Raw genomic sequence first — 18,220 nt, 5'->3', positions numbered from 1 at the left:
GACCGTGTGGGGACATACGGAGAACATAGCAAGGAGAGAAGCTTCAGGAGGAAGCACCCTCGGCCCCGCCTGGATCTCAGATTCCCAGCCTCAGCCCTACCTGGATCTCAGACTCCCAGCCTCCAGGACAAGGAGAGAATGTGTGTTTCGTAAGCCTCTCTGATCACAGTGCTATTACCGCCAACCTCGTGAACTTGTCCAACAGGAAATCCAAACATCGTTCTCTGACCAACATTACTGCTAAAATCATTACCATTCGGGTATCTTTAAATCGGCAGGGAAAAAGCAATTCAGATAGCCTGCAGGCAGAAAGAAAGAAAGAAAGAAAGAAGAAAAAATACTCAAAAAAAAAAAAAAAAACCCAAAACTGATCTGATGGAGTCAAATATTATGACAAATGGCGAACATTTTAAGTCTGCTCCTTGAAAACATTGGTAGACCCTTACAAAATAAGGACTGAGTTGACATTAGTTTCTAAAAAAGATAACCAGAGTTTTTTGTTTTGTTTTGTTTTGTTTTCTTAACAGAGTATTTTTTTTTAACTGTAGCTGATGTTGACTATTTGGATCAGACACGGAAGAAAAAGATGATGCAGTTCCCCCATTGTGTGTGTGTGTGTGTGTGTCCGTTGGTCTGAATACTCTATATCCATCTTTCTAAATTGTTTGCTTTGTGAGTACTTCAAAAGGTAATCCCCAATAAAGGACAGTCAGTGACTTCCAGGCAGGAAATGCAAAAATGGGAGAGACCCATAGGGAATTCCTACCACGCCTCTCTGCCCACGGAACAGACATGCCTATTTACACAGTTCCCCTTCCTGACAACACCAGGTGTGTGTGTTTTGCGATATTCCTCCCAGGAGCTCGTAAACCCTCCACACGCATCGTTTTCAGCCAAAGATGTCCGTTGACCTCCCACAAACCCAGTGGTGTGCAGGTCTGCTCTTGCATTTACCAATTTTGTAGACAGTGTCCTGTCCAGGCTGGTGGTTCCATGTGAGATCATTTGGCCAGACTTTAACATTTCTGGCATCTCAAGCTAACAGCTCTTTGGAAGCCAATCATGCAGTTTAATTGAATGTGCTAATTTTTTTTTTTCCTATTTGAAAGATTTTTGAAAGTATCTATATGGATATGTACCTTATATATTATATACTTTATGTGTTTGTATTGTATAGAGACATAATAATGTACATTGTTACTATGTAGTGTGTATTAAATGGTACATATAATACATATTATATATTATGTATCATAATATATCCTATTTACTTTGTGATATTTATATCTTCTATAACATAATATATACCACAATAAATATAATAGGCAAATATATGTATGTAAATATAACATAGATAATTTCTTAAATATAACATAGATAATTTCTGTATTTGGGGTGTCTGGGTGGCTTTGTCGGTTGAGCATCCGACTCTTGGTTTTGGCTCAGGTCAGGCACTCAGCATGGAATCTACTTGTCCCTGTCCCTCTCCCTCTGCTCCTTTCCCCACTCAACCTGCTCTCTCTCTCAAATAAGTAAATAACATTTAACCAAAAAATCCTACGTTGAATACAGATAGCCTCTGATTTGTCAGATGTCTGTGACACTACACTTAGAAAGGGTTTGGATCGCCCAATTTTCTTACAGACACGTGGTCTTACAGCTGCATGAATCTGAGAGCATTAATAAAGCATCCCTGAGCGCCTGGGTGGCTCAGTGGGTTAAGCCTCTGCCTTCGGCTCAGGTCATGATCTCAGGGTCCTGGGATCAAGTCCCGCATCGGGCTCTCTGCTCAGTGGGGAGCCTGCTTCCTCCTCTCTCTCTGTACCTGCCTCTCTGCCTGCTTGTGATCTCTCTCTGTCAAATAAATAAATAAAATCTTAAAAGAATAAATAAAATAAAGCATCCCTGACATTTTTCCTGGGTCCTTTGAGGACGCGCATTCACCCGAAAGTGTTGTGCAATGGCATCTGTTTCACCCCAGTGTCTTTGTTCTTCCATGGCGATTAACGTCTTTCGTATTTTTTCCCACCAAGCCGGCATCATTCCCAGCACCCTGCCCAGACTTCGCCGTCCTCTGTGGACATGTCTCAGCCGTGTGATGCGGAAGGAAACAGTTTCCTGGGAGAAAAAGGAAACAAGTAAAAGATGGTCCCCTGCGCAAAAGGCGTCCACCGTTGGGCAACGCTGTGGTCCTTTGGAAGAAAAAACACAACGTGTTCTGTGTCTCGATGGCGTGTGTTCTTCGGGAAGGTTTAACGGCGTTGAGGAATTGGGTCTGCCAAATCTTAATGTGTGCTTTACGAGCACGACGGGGAAATGATGCGGAAAATCGATGTGGCACCCCAGCGAAATGACAGTCATTACCTTGCAGATGCTGGGACCTCATTCCCCGATCCGATTCTCGGGCCCCCGGGGGTGCTGCTGAAGGACGCAGGGCAAGGCGTTTGGCTCAGGATGAGAAGCACCATCATTTCCAAGAGGGACAAATAATACTGGGATGTTTTCATCTTCCCCTTGATGGGATGCAGAACAGCTTCAGGGACAATGATTAGGGAGGCAGTCCTCTCTCAACACAACCTCCTTCATGAAATATTCATCAAGTAAACACAGAGCACCAGCCACCGTCACGTCTTGTTTGTCTGCAAGTCGGTGGAGAGGGGACAGCCCGAAACAAGAAGCGAAACCAAAACAAAACAAAGTGATTTCCTGTTCTTAGGTAACGTTTTAGGAAATAAGTCCAGAAATTTTCCTAAAGTGTGACCATGATCAGCCGGAGGTAATATTTACAGAGGGGTAAATTCTGGAGCTCCCCATAGTGCCCAAAGAATTTTTAAAATCTGACCTATTTAGTATGTTTCATGATGTCCTCTGTGTCTGAAGACTTGATTAAGAATGTAACCAATTCATTTAGAGATTATCAGAGTCTGGATATTTTTAGGGGAGCTTGTTTAAGAGGGGAAGGGAGAAAAAAAGGAGGTGGAAGGAATCTGGACCTCAGTCCTACAAGTTCGGGGAACTGAATTTCACCTACAACCCGAATGAGATTGGAACAGGACCTCAAGCCATAGCTGAGACCCCAAGCCATCTGACCCAGTGCTCCCCAACCCAGACTTCCCGTATAAAGAACTAGGACATAATAAGTGGGAGTCATTTCAAGCCAGTGCGTGTGGGATGTGTTGTTACGCGGCGTAGCTAGCTGCTCCAGCTGGCTTTCGGAGCCCTCAGTCCTGCCCAGAGGGAGGATGGTCCTATAGGACGATGTGCAGCTATATTCCCTGGGTTCTAGCTATACATCTGCTGTCTATACCCAAGTAACTATACTCCCTTCTCAGCAGCGAGCAAGGAGGGGGAGCCTGAGAGCCTCTGAGGAGGTCAGATGCTGTAGATAGCAATTCTCTTCATGTCCTAAAAACCTGATTAGGTACCATTGTTTCACTGTGCACCCCACGTGGCTGATGCTTGTCCTTTTTCTACCTGCTTTCTTAGCACCTCTGACTGACCTATATCATCACATAGCATGCTGGTTACATAGGCACAGGAAGGCATTTATTAGGGTCCTGTTTTCCCCCATTTCTGGCCACCAAGCAATTCCCTTGAAGCATTTTTTTTTTAAAATGACTGAGGTATTCATGGAGGTACCTGTGTATTTTAGGTCCTCCGAGGTGATTTTTTTAAAGGTACATGGCATGATAATTTATGGTACCCATACATTTTGAAATGATCACCGTATTCTATTCAGTTAACACATCCTCTCATGGAGCTCCCATGTTGTATGCAGTGAACACACTTGTGATCTCCACACAGTAAATTCCAGCATTTAATTCAGTGCTGTTAACTCTCATCACTGTGCTGAGGATGTGCAGGTGGAACGTCATACCCTTTGACCAACATCTCCCCATCCCCATCCCTAGAACCCCCGGCGTCTGCCATTTTGTGTTTCCGTGGGTTCCACGTTTTTAGATGGCACACCTAAGTGAGATCACATGGTATCTGTCTTCCTCTGAATTCTCGTACGGAGCATCACGTCCTCGAGGTCCACCCATGTTGGGAAAAATGTCAGGATCTCCTTCTGTATCAAGGCTGAGTCATCTTCCATTGTGTGGATGGACCAATTGTGTTTCTAACTCTATGAAGAACCTCCATGGTGTTTTCCACAGGGGCTGCCCCAGTTGGCATTCCCACCCACAGTGCCCACCAGGGTCACCAACACCCATCACCTCTTGTCTTTTGGTGATAGACATCCTAACAGGTGTGAGGAGACCTCCCCTTGGGATTTCAATTTGCATTTCCCCCATGGTTGTTTGTGTAGACACTGTCATGGGATCTGAGCGGGGAACTCCCTAGGAATTATGTCTTAAGAGGCTCGACGTGCTGACCAGCAGGCACGAAGCCCTTGGTGATGTCCTTGGGATGGTCTAAGCCACGTACAACATCCTCACTACACCTGCATTAATGAGCCACCCATGAGCATCGGGGCTGGGGCAGCCCTGGGGGCAGGGCATCAAGCAAATTAGATCTGCAGGAGGGCGGTTCCCCTCCTCGGAGAAGGAATTGTTTCCAAACTCTTTAGAAAACCCCGTTCCCATGCAACACGCTGGGTGCTTCCTCATCGGCTTGTCTATATGTTGGTTCCAAGCTGCCTTTTTCTCTTTTTGTTGAAAGCAGTTTGGGCTTTCAACAACCTGCTGTTTCTCTTGGGGGCAGATCAGGTGTGTTTTGTCAATTCCCACGTTCTTAATAAATGTGGGCGTCACAACTGTCTTCCTACTCTGTGATCTGAAAAGCCCACGCCTTTCGACAAGAACGCATACCAAACCTCATGACTTGGGTTGCAGTTGTTGCCTTTTTTGGGGTGGTGACTGTTGCCGTTTTATACATGAGCGGCTTGGGCTCGAATTTGTAGGGCATTACAGTGCTGGATGGCTGGGCCACGTATCTCTAGAGAGACGACGCTGGTCGGGGACACCAGGAAAAAATAGGTTTCCCTGGAGGTGGTGTGGGGACATATGCGTGTGTATGGACAGTTTCTGTCTGTAAGGGAGACTCTCCAAGGAGGAGTTTGCCTTGATAAGACAAGCCAGCACTCAAGTAGGCACAGAAGGGTGACAGATTGCCTCTTCAAGCTGGTTCTAAGACAACATCCGATGCGTAAGACGTGTTTGGTTGAGGAATGGGCGTCTTGAATGCAAAAGGCTGGGCAGGTGGGTGAGGACGAGATGCACTGACTGGCTCTGCCCACGAGTCCCTGTGAGGACGGAGAATGGTAATGGTTGAGCCACCCAGCGCAGGGCCCTGGACGCTGGCTGTAAGGCTGGGTCGTGATGCTTGGGTCTTTATAGAGGACTGCCCAGACAGGACGCTCAAACGGTACCATGCCTCCGTGTGTTGGAAAGAGAGGGAATGTGGTGTGCCGTGTAGAGACATGTACTGTCCTGTCCGAGCTGCTGGCTGGGACCCCGTGTGGGACCCCAGTGCCTTGAAGGGTCCTGGGCTCTGGGGTGGGCATCTGCATGAACCTCGCTCCAGATGGATGCCTGAGTCCTGACGCTCCTCTCTGCCTGGATGGTGTCAGCACAGCCTACCTCTCTGGGGACTTTACCTCCGAGCACACACCCCCCCCCCCAGGAAATACAGCCCCAGCCTTCAGCCCTGGTGGTGGGGCCTCAGAGCCAGCAGAGGGACGTGAAAATGCTCCTTCCTTCATTCATTTTGCTCCCTCCCTGCCAGGGAGCTCTGCCTCTCTGTCTGTCTGCCTTCCTCTCTCTCTTTGTCTCTGTCTGTGACTATTTCTGATGATCTCTCTCTGTCTCTGTGCGTGTCTGTCTGTCTCTCTCTCTCTCTCTGTCTGTCTCTTTCTGATGGTCTTTTTGTTGTTGTCTCCCTGTCTCCCTCTCTGTCTATCCTTATCTGTCTCTGTCTCTCTCTTTATGTCTCTGCCTCTGTCTCTATCTCTGTGTCTATCTTTCTCTCACTGTCTCTGTCTCCCTTTATGTCTGTGTCTCTCTCTGTTTCCCTGTCTCTGTGTCTGTCCTTCTGTCGCCCTCTGTCTCTGTCTCTGTTTCCTTTTGTCTCTTTCTTCCTCTCTGTGCTTGTCTGTCTCCTTTTGTCTGTCTGTCTGTCTCCCTGTGTCTCTGTGTCTGTGTCTTGCTGATTTTCTCTGTTTGTCTCTGCCTTGGTCTCTCCATTTCTAGCACAGCGCTCCCCCCGCCCCCCACCACAGACACTTTCGGGGACAGGCTTGCGTGTGCTGCAGACCTAGAGGGCGGGATTTCAGGTCTCAGCACACGAGGACAGGAGGAGCCTAGACAGCCGCCGCCACATCTGCTTCAAACGTACTCTTTCTTCCGAGAAACAGAGCAACGTGGCAGGGGCAGGGAGTGCTCGGGACACTGTCCTCCTCCTGGGCAGACCCCCCGCACTTTGTGGGTCCCCATTCCTCCAAGTGCCTCCCACCCCTGCCCTGGGGTTTGCCTAAAGCGGCTCCAGCAGCTGGCAACCCCCCGAATATGGGGTTGGGTCCCAGGACGGCTCTGGCTGCCCCCCGCACACAGGCACAGGCATGCTCCATCCCCCGGTTGCAGAGTTTCTGTTCCCCACCAGGGAACAGGACAGAGTTTCCTAGCACCGGCTGACCCTGGACACAGGACAGACATGTTTGCTGTTGGGAAAGGGTTGAGAGCTCTCATTTTCTCCTGCAGAGGGATGCCCTTTCCCCCCAAACAATGCCTCTCCGCCTTTCAGGGGGCGTGCTCTTCCTAAACTCACCCCCGATTCCATCACGTGGGGGAGCGAGCGGTGACGGGCAGTTCTAGGAGGCTTTTCCTACCGGGCATCCTCTTCGGAAATGATCTTCCGCATTGTCCCCTCCTGATAGACGCACTCACTTTGGATCATCTGCACGGGTTTTTAATTTCCGTTTGCGTCTGCGACTTTTTCGTCTGTGGGTACAGATGTTACCCGCGGGGTCAGGTGCTTTGCAATTCCGAGTCCTTCCCTTCTGGTGTTGCGTCTTTGCAGATTTTTCTGTCACGACAACGCACATGCCATCAAACGAAACAACTCCGCGCTTCCGTGCCTCTGTCTGGAGTCTGTCGGTAGAGGTGCGATTGTCTGTTCTTTCAAAGTGTAAAAGAATTTGCTGAAACACCGGCAGCCACTTCCCGGATGCCTGTTCTTTTGTCATTTTTCTATGGCTGTCATATTCCGCGGTCTGATTACTCCTAATTGCCTTGATGAGGCTATAATAATCGGTATTTTCACAGAAAAGGATTCCTGTCCCTGAAATTTTCATCTTTTTGTTATCAACTTCCCATATTAATATAGAGAGAATGAGGAACCCATCATTATAAAATCTTCCTCATTACAAAAGACCCGTCCCTGTTTTGTAAATTTGCATTCTTCAGCATTGTCAAGCGTCCTAATCACAGCCTTCTCTGGGTCCTTGTTCCTCTGCTTGTCTGTTGGTCTGTCACATGCTCCAAGATGGGCCCGCGTGAATCCTCTTGTAAGAATCGGGACTTTGGTGTCTCTCCCTGCATATGCAAGAGTTCTTGAGAATGCACATGGATAGCTGTGAAGATGTGTTGGGAAAAGGCACAGGGTTAGGGTTAGGGTTACCAGAGGACATCATATGGGTCAAGCATTGAGTCTCTACCTGTTAAGTCTTTGTGTCCCATTCATGTTTTAGTCTTGAGCTACCCCTGCTTTGTACGAATGAGGTCAACCTCCCATTGCGTTTGCTTGTTTGGTAACTTTGGGCCTTTTTTATCCCTAATCCTCACTTTTTAAAACTATAATCAACATAGAGAAGACTTCACCTTCCCCCCCACCCACTGCCACCAGTGGGAGGCCGCCATATTGGTTTTGAATCAGGACCAGGGTCTCAGAGCTCATGCCTCCTTCCTGGGTCTTCCATTCTGTCTACACGGACAGCTGGTATACCTCACATTTTTCCAGTCATGTTTCACAGATACAGTACTTCTTGCCCCTGAGACATACAGGGAAGTCTTCCATTTCTGTAATTATTCAAACGCAAGTGGGAGGTACCACTGATGGCATTCCAGGTAGAATGGAAAACACCACCCGTGTCTGCTTCTCCCACCTCCAGCTTCCATGTGCCCTGCTGGATCAATGACCCTCACCCCGTTTCCCAATGCACCTTGTGGGGCTTGCGTGGTGGAAAAAATGCAAATTTTAGCTGGGTGTGCCAGCTGAGCTCCTAAGAAATGTGACTTCCTTTGTCTTGTCTGAGATCAAGCTGGGTACTTCTGCTCAACAGAGGTGGTACCCATGCCCTGCAACGTGTCTTGTATGTTCCCATTGTCGGGGATGGACCCTGTGATGAGTTCTAGTTTGCAGTGACCGCTCTGTCCTCCCCAGTGGTGGGACTTGATTGATGGGCTCAGAGTCCCTATGCGATGTCAGCCCCTTCCACCGCGCGATCCTTCTCCTTCCTGCTGGTGATATCTTGTAGCACGAACAGTGGGAGAGGAGTAGTTCCTGAATTAAGGTCGGAAAGCCGGTGTTGATGGCAACCATGGAGCCAAGCCCTTCAGCTGCCTCACAAGGTAGTGATCTCTAGGTGGAAAGCTGGCTCTCTGGGTTCTGGCTGGTTAGGAACCCTTTCCTCCAGCGATCAAAGAAAAATGATCTTCTGACTTTACAAAGATGCAGCAACAGTGCTCTCATCCTGGAAGCTGAGCTTGTGTGTCGACCAACCCTGTTATCACCCATTCTCATCACTGGAAGCAGTGTAGATTTCCCCCTTTAAAAAAAAAAAAATTATCCTCATAAATATGTTGGGGGAGAATTTGAATGGTGTCTCGGGAATGCCTATCCAGATGGCACTATGTTCTAGAGCAACGCTTCCAAACCATCTGCGGCAAAACCCCTTTCCCAAATCTGTCACAGATTGATACCGATGTAGATGGGGCCGACATGAATTACTAGAAAAATGAAATTTAAAAACACGCAAAACGGAGCCTCCAGTTTTGCTTTTTTTAAATCATTGGATTCAGCAAACATAAAATGACTCTCGATTTTTTTTTTTTTTTTAATTTTCTAAACACTGTTCTCAATGTTGGGCTGTGTCTTACGGCAGACTGGTAACAAACACTTCCCAGGATGGAACCCATCTGTAGATCTCACTCGGAGGGGCTTTGATCCAGAAACCTGCCCTCCCCAGCTCCCCCCGTATTTCTTTAGAGAAAATATTGAAAACGGGTCCTTCCTCATCCTCAGTGGTCACGCGACTTGGCACATAGCGGCTTGGTTCTTCACACGGAAGAAGCTGGGGACTGTAGATTATCTTAAAATGTCCTTTCCAAGTGAAATCAAATATACATGTTCCAAAATATGTACCCTCCCAACCTAGTGCGTGTGGCTGGCTCTGCTGTGTTGGGATTACTGTTTTATTTATTTCTTTATTTTGGAGGGGGGAGAGCGACCAAGCAGGGGGAGGGGAGGGGCAGAGGAAAAGGGAGGGAGACAGAGGGTCTCAAGCAGGCTCCCTTCTGAGTGCAAAGCCCCACAAGGCTCAAAACCGAGTGGGATGCTTACCTGACTGAGCCACCCAGGCGGCCCTCCCTCCGTGTTGTGATATTTAAAGTGCTTTACGAGAAGCACAAAACAACAAAACCGTGAAGACATGTCTCGCGCCCGGGCTGTGTGCCGCTGGTTCTTGGGCATGGGAGCTGCATTCCCCTCTGTTCTGGGGTCTTGCAACCAACATCCAAGGGAGCATGTTCCCAAGAGCTGGTCCCAGAGACCCAAAGTGATGTCCCCGTACAAAGACCGTCATGCCAGAGGATGACCCAGCGGACTGATGTCAGCTGCAAATGGTTGGTGCTCTGAGTTCCCCTCTGGAGCTCAGAATGCCTTTCCAAACTCATTCAGTTGTTTGTTTGATGACTGAAGCTCCTTGAGGTTGTAGGTCTGAGGCTCTGACCTTCCTGCTGATTTCGGCCAGGGGCTGCTCTCAGCTCCCCAGAGCCACTGGAAGGATCTTGACCCATGGCCTCTCGTAACATGGCGGCTTACTCTGTTAAAGCCAGCAGGAAAATCTCTCTCCAGCCCACCTTAGCAAGAGGGGATTTACCTAAGGAAATGCAGTCCTGGGAGTGACGTCCCATCATCCTTGCTATATAATGGAACCTACTCAAAGAACTGATATTCCATTTTTTGCCTTACTCTGTTGACAAGAAGCAAGTTACAGGTCCCATCCACACTCAAGGAGAGGGTATCATCCAGGGCATGACTCACATAGTGTCTTCATAGGGTGCGTTTCCTGCATGGTACCTTCATCTTTAAAATCCGGTGTCCTTCTCCTAGTGCGATGGAACTTAACTTACTTAGAAACCATTGTAGGCTCTGTAGTCGGTCAAAAGATAATCCGGTGTTTCTGTCCTTTCACAGTGGAGTTTTTATATTGCGATCTGGCATCTCTGAAGTCCATCCGGCAGTTTGTCCAGACGTTTAAGAAGAAGAAAATCCCTCTCCATGTCCTGGTCAACAATGGTGAGTCCTGGGGAAATCCAGAGCTGAACTCTGATGCAGACATGCACACCGGCTGTCCTGGGATGGATGTTCTTTGGGAAATCAGGATTTCCATGGAAATTCGGGAGTCTATGTGCTGTGGTCACCGAGGCTTGGCTTCACTGTTGCGTATGGCTTTTGTCAGGGGCATAATCAATTTGAAATGATGGTAAGCCTGATAATAAGTTGTATGAAGTCCATATCTTCACTGGCACATGTGAGCTAATAAGGTATGTCATGAATGTTGTTTTGGTTGGGCATTTTCACAAATGTTACCATATTAAGTCCTCAGCACGTCCCCATGGAGGTCATCAGTATGTGGGCTCTACACCCAACTGTCTCTTGACTTCTTCCCTGTGGCCAGTACTCGTCAAATGGACATGTGGAGTCCACATCTCCTCTTCCCCTGCCTTCACCGTGCCCACCTGTCCATCTTCAACACCAACCAACCTTGACCCCGATCCTTTCTTTCAGCCACGCTCAGGTCTTAAGGGCATCGTGGACCCATCTTGGTGCCCGAGACATTGCTTTCTTCCCCTGCTACACTGAAGAGATGTCGTAGAGGTTCATCCAAACCCTCCACAGTGAGGAGGCAGTGCCATGAACGTGTCTGGACTGAATCCATGTAGAACGCGGGAATGGTCGGAAGTATGGCAGAGAAACACTGGTGTTCGTAGAACATCACACATCGCTTTGAGACTTGGAAACCGGCTGGTCGTGTGTTGAGGACATAAACGGTAATATTAATAGGGTGAAAGGCATAGCCATCAGTCAAACCACAACACCTTCTTTCCAAAATACGTAAAACATTTGCTAAATTATTCATCTGTTGCACGGCAGGGAGAACCTTACCATTGGACCCCTGCGATTCTGCCGAACGCATTTGGATAATCCAGGTGAATTTCCCCAACTAAAGAAACTTGATTGACTCTCTTCTCCAAAGTCCTTTTGCCAGGGAAGGTACCCTAGTAAGAAATCACGAGAATGACGATAGGGACATAATCTGCGGGGAAGAGGGAGCTTAAGTCTACATAGTAAGGCTACACCGTATTAGTCCATCTGATTCTGGCTTCCGGGATTCGATTGCCGTCCCCTTCTCTTCTTTCTCTTTGTCTTCACACGTTTTAATGTTTTCTGTCATATCCGTGGGGTTGGTGGGCGGGAAGGGGGTGCAGATAGGCACGCTTCGGCCCAGTGCACCTTTTTGGAAATTCTCAGTGAAGGGAAAGGTGTAGCATCTACAACGTAGAGGGTCTGACGCCCGTGACCTGTTTACACATACAGATGCGTACACGTAGACCTGTGACATGTGGGTGCCGGACAAAGGTACAACTAACACCAGTTCCACCTACTTAGCCTGGAAACCACACGACGTGTGTGTTATTAGTGCTGGTGGTGCTCGTTGGAAGGCTTGGAATGATTTTAATTTTCCGTTCCTCACGGACCTTTTCTGATATTTTTCAAGATTTCCCAAAATGGGCGCACCTTTAATTTATTTGCAGAAATCAGTGATTTGGGATCCCTCCGTCTTGGCGCTGGTGGGAGCATCCTTGGTCAGGGCGTTCCTCACTATTATAAATGTTGAGAATTAGAATATTATGGATTGCCCCGTGTAGACACAAGTTGTCGGGACAGTGAGGGATTTGGTCCAAGTGCGCATCTTCTCTCCTCAATCCACGTAACCCTCAGTAATTAGGGACTAGAGCTCGTCATCCTCGAGCAATTGTTAAGCAGCAGGATGAAACCACTGTAGTGCACTTGTCCAGAATTTGTGAGATTTTATAGACCTGTCCATGCAAGACAGGGGTCATCAGCGGATGCCCCGTGGTTCACTCTCTGATGTTCACTTTCAGGATGACCCCAGTGGTCCTACCATGGTCCCTGTTCTTCTCTGCAGATGGTAAACCAAGCATGCCTGGCTTGTCTAACATTTCTCTGGAGACCTCCACCCAGGGAGGCTGGACCCTCTGTACGCCATGTCTGTTTTCCCTCTAAGGAATCCCATCCATACATTGGCTTTACATCCCTCAGACTTTGCTCCCCACACACCTTCCTCTGTGCTCAAGACCTACCATGGCTTCTCCCTGCCCAAGACACATGGAGACACAACACGTGCACTGTGGAAACCCTGAGCCCTAAGGGAAAATCCCTTGATTCTCCTTGAAATTTCCTTGATTTCTCTTGCATTGACTTGCCTTTTCCAGCTTCTAGAGGCTGTCAGCCTTCCTTGGCTCATGGCTGCTTCCCACCCCGACAGGAGTAGCATCAGCAGCTCCCTCTGTCTCTCTGTAATGTTTGCTTCTGTCCACACATAGCTTCGCTGACTCTGAGCCTTCTGTCTTCCTCTTGTGAGGACATTTGTGGTGACCCCAGACCACTGGGGTCATCCAGAACCATCCTCAGCACTGTATCCCTAATCCAGTCCCATTTGCAAAGTCTCTATCCATCTAAGGACACATATTAACAGGCTCTGCAGATCACGATGTGGACATCTTTGGGGAAGTTACTGTGTCCACCACACTGGGCATGGGATGTGGACATGTTTGGGGATGCCATCTGCCATACATGGACCAAGATGTGGATGTCTGTGGGGTACATGGTTCTGTCTCCCACCCAGGGATCAAGTCATAGATGTTGGTGGGGACATTATTCTCTTCACTATGTGGGGACCAGGACCTGGATGTCTGTGGGGACATTATTCTGTCTTGCTTATGGGGACCAGGACATGGACATCGGTGGGGACATTATTCTCTTCACTCTGTGGGTATTAGGACATGGATGGTTTTGGGGACATTCTTCTGTCCCCCACATGGAGACCAGGATGTGGACATCCCTGGGGACATTCTTCTGTCCCCCACATGGGGACCAGGATGTGGATGTCTGTAGGGACATTATTCTGTCCACTCTATGGGTATTAGGACGTGGCTGGTTCTGGGGACATTCTTCTGTCCCCCACATGGAGACCAGGATGTAGACATCCCTGGGGACATTCTTCTGTCCCCCACATGGGGACCAGGATGTGGATGTCTGTGGGGACATTATTCTCTTCACTCTGTGGGTATTAGGACATGGATGGTTTTGGGGACATTCTTCTGTCCCCCACATGGAGATCAGGATGTGGACATCCCTGGGGACATTCTTCTGTCCCCCACATGGGGACCAGGATGTGGATGTCTGTGGGGACATTATTCTGTCCACTCTATGGGTATTAGGACGTGGCTGTTTCTGGGGACATTCTTCTGTCTCCCACATGGAGACCAGGATGTGGACATCCTGAGACATTCTTCTGTCTCTCACATGGGGATTCAGGATGTGGATGTCTTGGTCATCATTCAGCCCACCACACCTACCTATGTGAGCTCAGTACTTCACAGGTAGCAACAATACAGTCATAAATGAGCGCCCTTGACGTCATGGAAGCCATTCTCTAGCAAAGGAGACAGATACTCAACAGGTAGTTATTGAGTTCTTCAACCTACCCCGGAAAGTACCACTTACAGTATGACAACAGGGTAGTGTAAATGAAAGAAAAGACGCCATCTCAAACGTGATCTGCCTGGAAAGCCCCAGGCTTCTGAAGTGGCATCCCATGGCACCCAGGAAGGGAGGAAGGCCACAGGGACAGATGGCCCTGGGCCCAGTGGGGTGGCAAGGGCTGTGCAGTCAGGATTGCACATGGATTCATCTCCAGCCCAGCGTGCCCAGACTTACCTTGATTTACAGGAAGATAAGGCATTTCTCATGTGTCTTTCCCCTTGGTTTGTGCATGAGTATTCCTCCTTGCTGTGTGCAATGGGAATTCTGAGTCAAGATTCTTTTGGAGATATTTGGAGGAGTCAGCAGATGCAAACGGGTGTTCCAACCACAGGTCTTCTCAGAAGAGGACCCCAGCCATGGCCTGCCTGGTTGGTGTTCAAGAGGGGTTTGCAGAATTTCCCAAAACTATTTGCCCGAGACCCTCCTCTGTGATATTACCTCCTCCCACCAAGGCAACTGGTTGAAAGGATGTGGGTTCCCAGGACCACATGTATCCCATCTCCTGGAATACAGCCCCACTGCATTCTACAAAGGGACTCCCAAGGTCCAAGAAGAGTTAGAATTTGTGCTTTTCTTCTCTCTCTCTCTCTCTTTCTCATTTTTTAATTCTTAAGATAAGACTGAGGCACCTAGATGGCTCAGTCAGTCAAGCATCTGCCTCTGGCTCAGGTCAGGATCCCAGGGTCCTGGGATCCAGTCCCATATCGGGCTCCCCACTCAACAAGGAGCCTGCTTCTCCCTCTCCCTCTGCTGCTTCCCTTTCTTATGCTCTGTTGCTCTGTCTCTGTCAGATAAATAAAACCTTTTTTTTTTTTTTTTAAAGAAAAGATAAGAGCGATCAAGATGTTGTAAATGTTAAGTACTTCAGAAGGGAAATGGTGTTTGCCTTTGCTGGTGCGATGAAAATAGAACCAGACTGCCTCTTTCTGGAAGCCCGGGATCCAAGCTGAGAATTTATCCGACACAAGAAGAATCGATAGTGTATCTCTTGCAGAGCCAGCTCAGAATTTAGAGTCTATTCACATCCAAGTTTCATTTATCGACTCTCCCATGCCCACACCTGATCACAGATAGTTTTGAAATAACTGCACGGAATTGATGTTTTACCCTTGTAGGGCTTCGTCCCATACGTCTAATGGATGCATTTCCCAATGTCAAGAATTACTAAAAATAAATATGGCAGTGGTAACCCTTGAGAAGTAAAATAACTCTGAGAAGTAAATGATTCTCACCAGGTGCATATTGATGGCATCGGCACCCGTCGAAAACCGCAGAGCAGTTGAGCGAGGAGGAACATGGTACCCATTTCTGGGCAGGCAGATGCCTGAGCAGTTTTCCTCTATATGCACTTGGCGTTCCCTGGGCAAAACAGGCTCTGCCGTCATCTGGTCTCCCTTCCAGGAGCACGGAAGCTGGTGAATCACCAATGCGCATGCATGCGTCAATGGACTGTTGGAACCCGATGGGTGTAGACCACGTCTCATCAATGCCTTCTGCTTGTTTTCCAGTGTGTCTCCCTCTCCATGTTCTGCCGTGTGATGGGTTTCCCTAGAACAGAAGGCAGTTGGATGTTCTTCTGGTGGTGGGTGTTTGCAGTGCCGCTTGACGTGACTTACCGTGATCCCGGATCTGCCCGAAGAGTAGGCTGAAAGCTGTGGGCATGCATGGCCTCTCCTGCATGGGACACTTCTGTTCCTCCAAATACCCTTCATGAGGTTTTAGGAAATAGGCTGAGAAAAACAGTGGCTTTCCAGTTAGCCAGATGCCCCAGAAGCATGTTACCCACAGGCTCTTCCAAGAGTTGTGTGTTGAAAAGCGCTTGCTCTCAGGTGTCCTTGGTATGTCCTGTACATATGATGGAACCAAGTGCATGGTACTTTTCAATCAAGACCCGTTACCTGTTTAAGGAACATACTCAGTAAACAATTGGGTCCTTACCATCATCACGGGGTGTGGGGAAAGTGACTGGTTTGTCTTTTACGACAACATGGGGAAAGCTATTCCAGAATCGAAATGGGAATATGGAGCCTGGGCATGGGTTTCACCAATGTGTTCCCCATGGTGTTGACATTAAAGAATTACTTTGAACACACATATCTGTGCCTTCAGTTTAGACATTGTGACTGGCCCACATGTGACTATAGGTTCACTATCCCCTAAGCACTCAACCCCAGTACCTGTGCCCTTGTGGGTTCATGGCCAACTAGTGTTGCCTGGAACCCGAGGCATTAATTGGCCTATAGCGTCCCTCTCCAAGTCACATGGACAGCCCTTCCCTTTTCATGTTTTACAGGCAGAATCAGAATGCTCATTGCTCCCTTCCAGAATGTTCTGTTTCCCTCTCCCCACATTTTTATATCCGTTTCCTGACTACCATGGTCTCCAGCTTCCAGACGTTTTTGGTTTTAGTAAATGCCACTACTGCGTAAGCCAGTGAAATCCAGAGCTGGGCGAGGACAGTGGCTCTGAAGGCAGGGGTAGCGATCATTCCCCGGAGTGAAGGTGGTGTTTCTGAAGTGTTCCTCATGCGGTAGAGTGAGGCCATCATCTGGCCGTGTGCCACCAGCCAGAGAGGGCCCCCTTCTCTGTCTCTTTTGTGCTTTTCCTGTTTTCTGCAAGGTACACAACTCGGTCTCCTCCCCAGGGTTAGGACGTACCTTTTCTGTTTCATTGTTTTACTCCATAAAGAACAACACCTTGTTCTACATGCAAGTCTGCTCCCCAGTCAAACACACGGATCCATGAGCAGATACTTTTATTGTTCCTTTTCCTACTTTTCAGCCAGCAAAGGGAGATACGGAAGTCTCGGCAATGCTCACTATCAAGGGGCAACCTTCCACAGCACTCATGTAAGAGGAGTATTCGAAAAACACAAATGCAGGTCCACGGACATAGGAGACATTCAATGAACATTGTCATATTATCATCTGAGATCAGTGATGGTCTGCACAGGCAGGTGTCTGGGACATTTTGCTTTAGAATAGAGACGGACTTGGAGATTTCTTGATGTGCGACATAATCGTGGATTAGATTAGGATTACGATGGCTCTGGTTGCAGGCTCTGTGGTGCTGAGACTCCCCTGCTTCGCTTCCATTGAGCCCCAGAACGGATTGGACATTTCCCCGGAGGTGACCGATCGTAGGCATGGCAGTGATGTTCTCGCTGCTCTTTAAAAGCACACTTTCTCCAGTGATGCTGTTGACGCCAAGAATGTGCTCCAAAAACTGTTTATGATTTCTGGAGTAACCTTGAACTCGCTCTTGGCCCAAAGCGTCATTCTGGTCACATTCTTAGAGGCCGGGTCAGTGAATCTGTGCCATGATCTGTCACCAGAACTTGCATCCAACGAAGATCCATGCTGGCATTTCACCCCAGCTCAACCGTTGCCCCATGTTAGCTTGTCATGTACGTTCTTGAAGATAATCCATAATAGAAATGCAATGAGCTGGATCTTTTAAGTCTTCAGGAGATGCGGCTGCTGTTGTCCTTCAGCTCCTGTTCCCACCTACTGGACCGTGTGCACCCTGGAAAAAACTAATGAGTCCAACACTTCAGCCCCGAGGTCCGTGCACCTGCCCCGAGGATCGGCTGACCAGAGTCCCCTAGCCATTTTCTCTGCTACTAACTTCCAGGCACCCAGAGGCCATCGCAAGGAAGGGAGTAACTCACAAGAGTTACTGTGAGGCACTCGGAACTAGGAGCTCGCTGCAGAGCAACACCCCCAAATTCTTAATAATCCCCGTGGAGCCTCACATCCCCTAATCCATTATGTGGGATCTTTTCCAATGAATCTGGATACTTTGAAGGCTGAGTTTAGTGACAGTCATTCGTCCCATGAGATGGGGCTCTCTAATGTGGAAATTGATAATTTATGCACGCAGAGATATTCCAAGAATTGATCATTTAGGCACAGAGGGATGTTCCAGGAATGGGTAATGGGGATGCACACTGTTTCAGGAACTAATGACTTATGCATGCCATGATGTTCCAAGAATGGATCGTTTAGGTGTGCACCAATATGCCAAGAGTTGATAAAAATGGAGATGCACTGGTATCTAAGGAATTAATAATTTAAGCATGCACTGGTATTCTAGGAATTGATCATTTACACATGCCGTGATATCCCAAGAATCGATCATTTATGCATGC

General features: G+C 48.2%; 1 protein-coding gene across 2 annotated transcripts in view; it reads left to right on the top strand.

The window, feature by feature from the left end:
• DHRSX (dehydrogenase/reductase X-linked) overlaps positions 1 to 18,220 on the top strand; it is a 141,625-nt gene that overhangs the window by 96,218 nt on the left and 27,187 nt on the right. For both annotated transcript variants that reach the window (XM_059157922.1, XM_059157923.1), the window contains one exon: positions 10,414 to 10,515. In XM_059157922.1, the coding sequence (XP_059013905.1) occupies positions 10,414 to 10,515 (102 nt within the window). The remainder of the gene's footprint in view (positions 1 to 10,413; positions 10,516 to 18,220) is intronic.

This window comes from Mustela lutreola, chromosome X, assembly GCF_030435805.1.
Source record: "Mustela lutreola isolate mMusLut2 chromosome X, mMusLut2.pri, whole genome shotgun sequence".
NCBI lineage: Eukaryota > Metazoa > Chordata > Mammalia > Carnivora > Mustelidae > Mustela > Mustela lutreola.
Note: the sequence above shows the minus strand (reverse complement) of the source record. Positions and strands in the feature narration are given on the sequence as shown.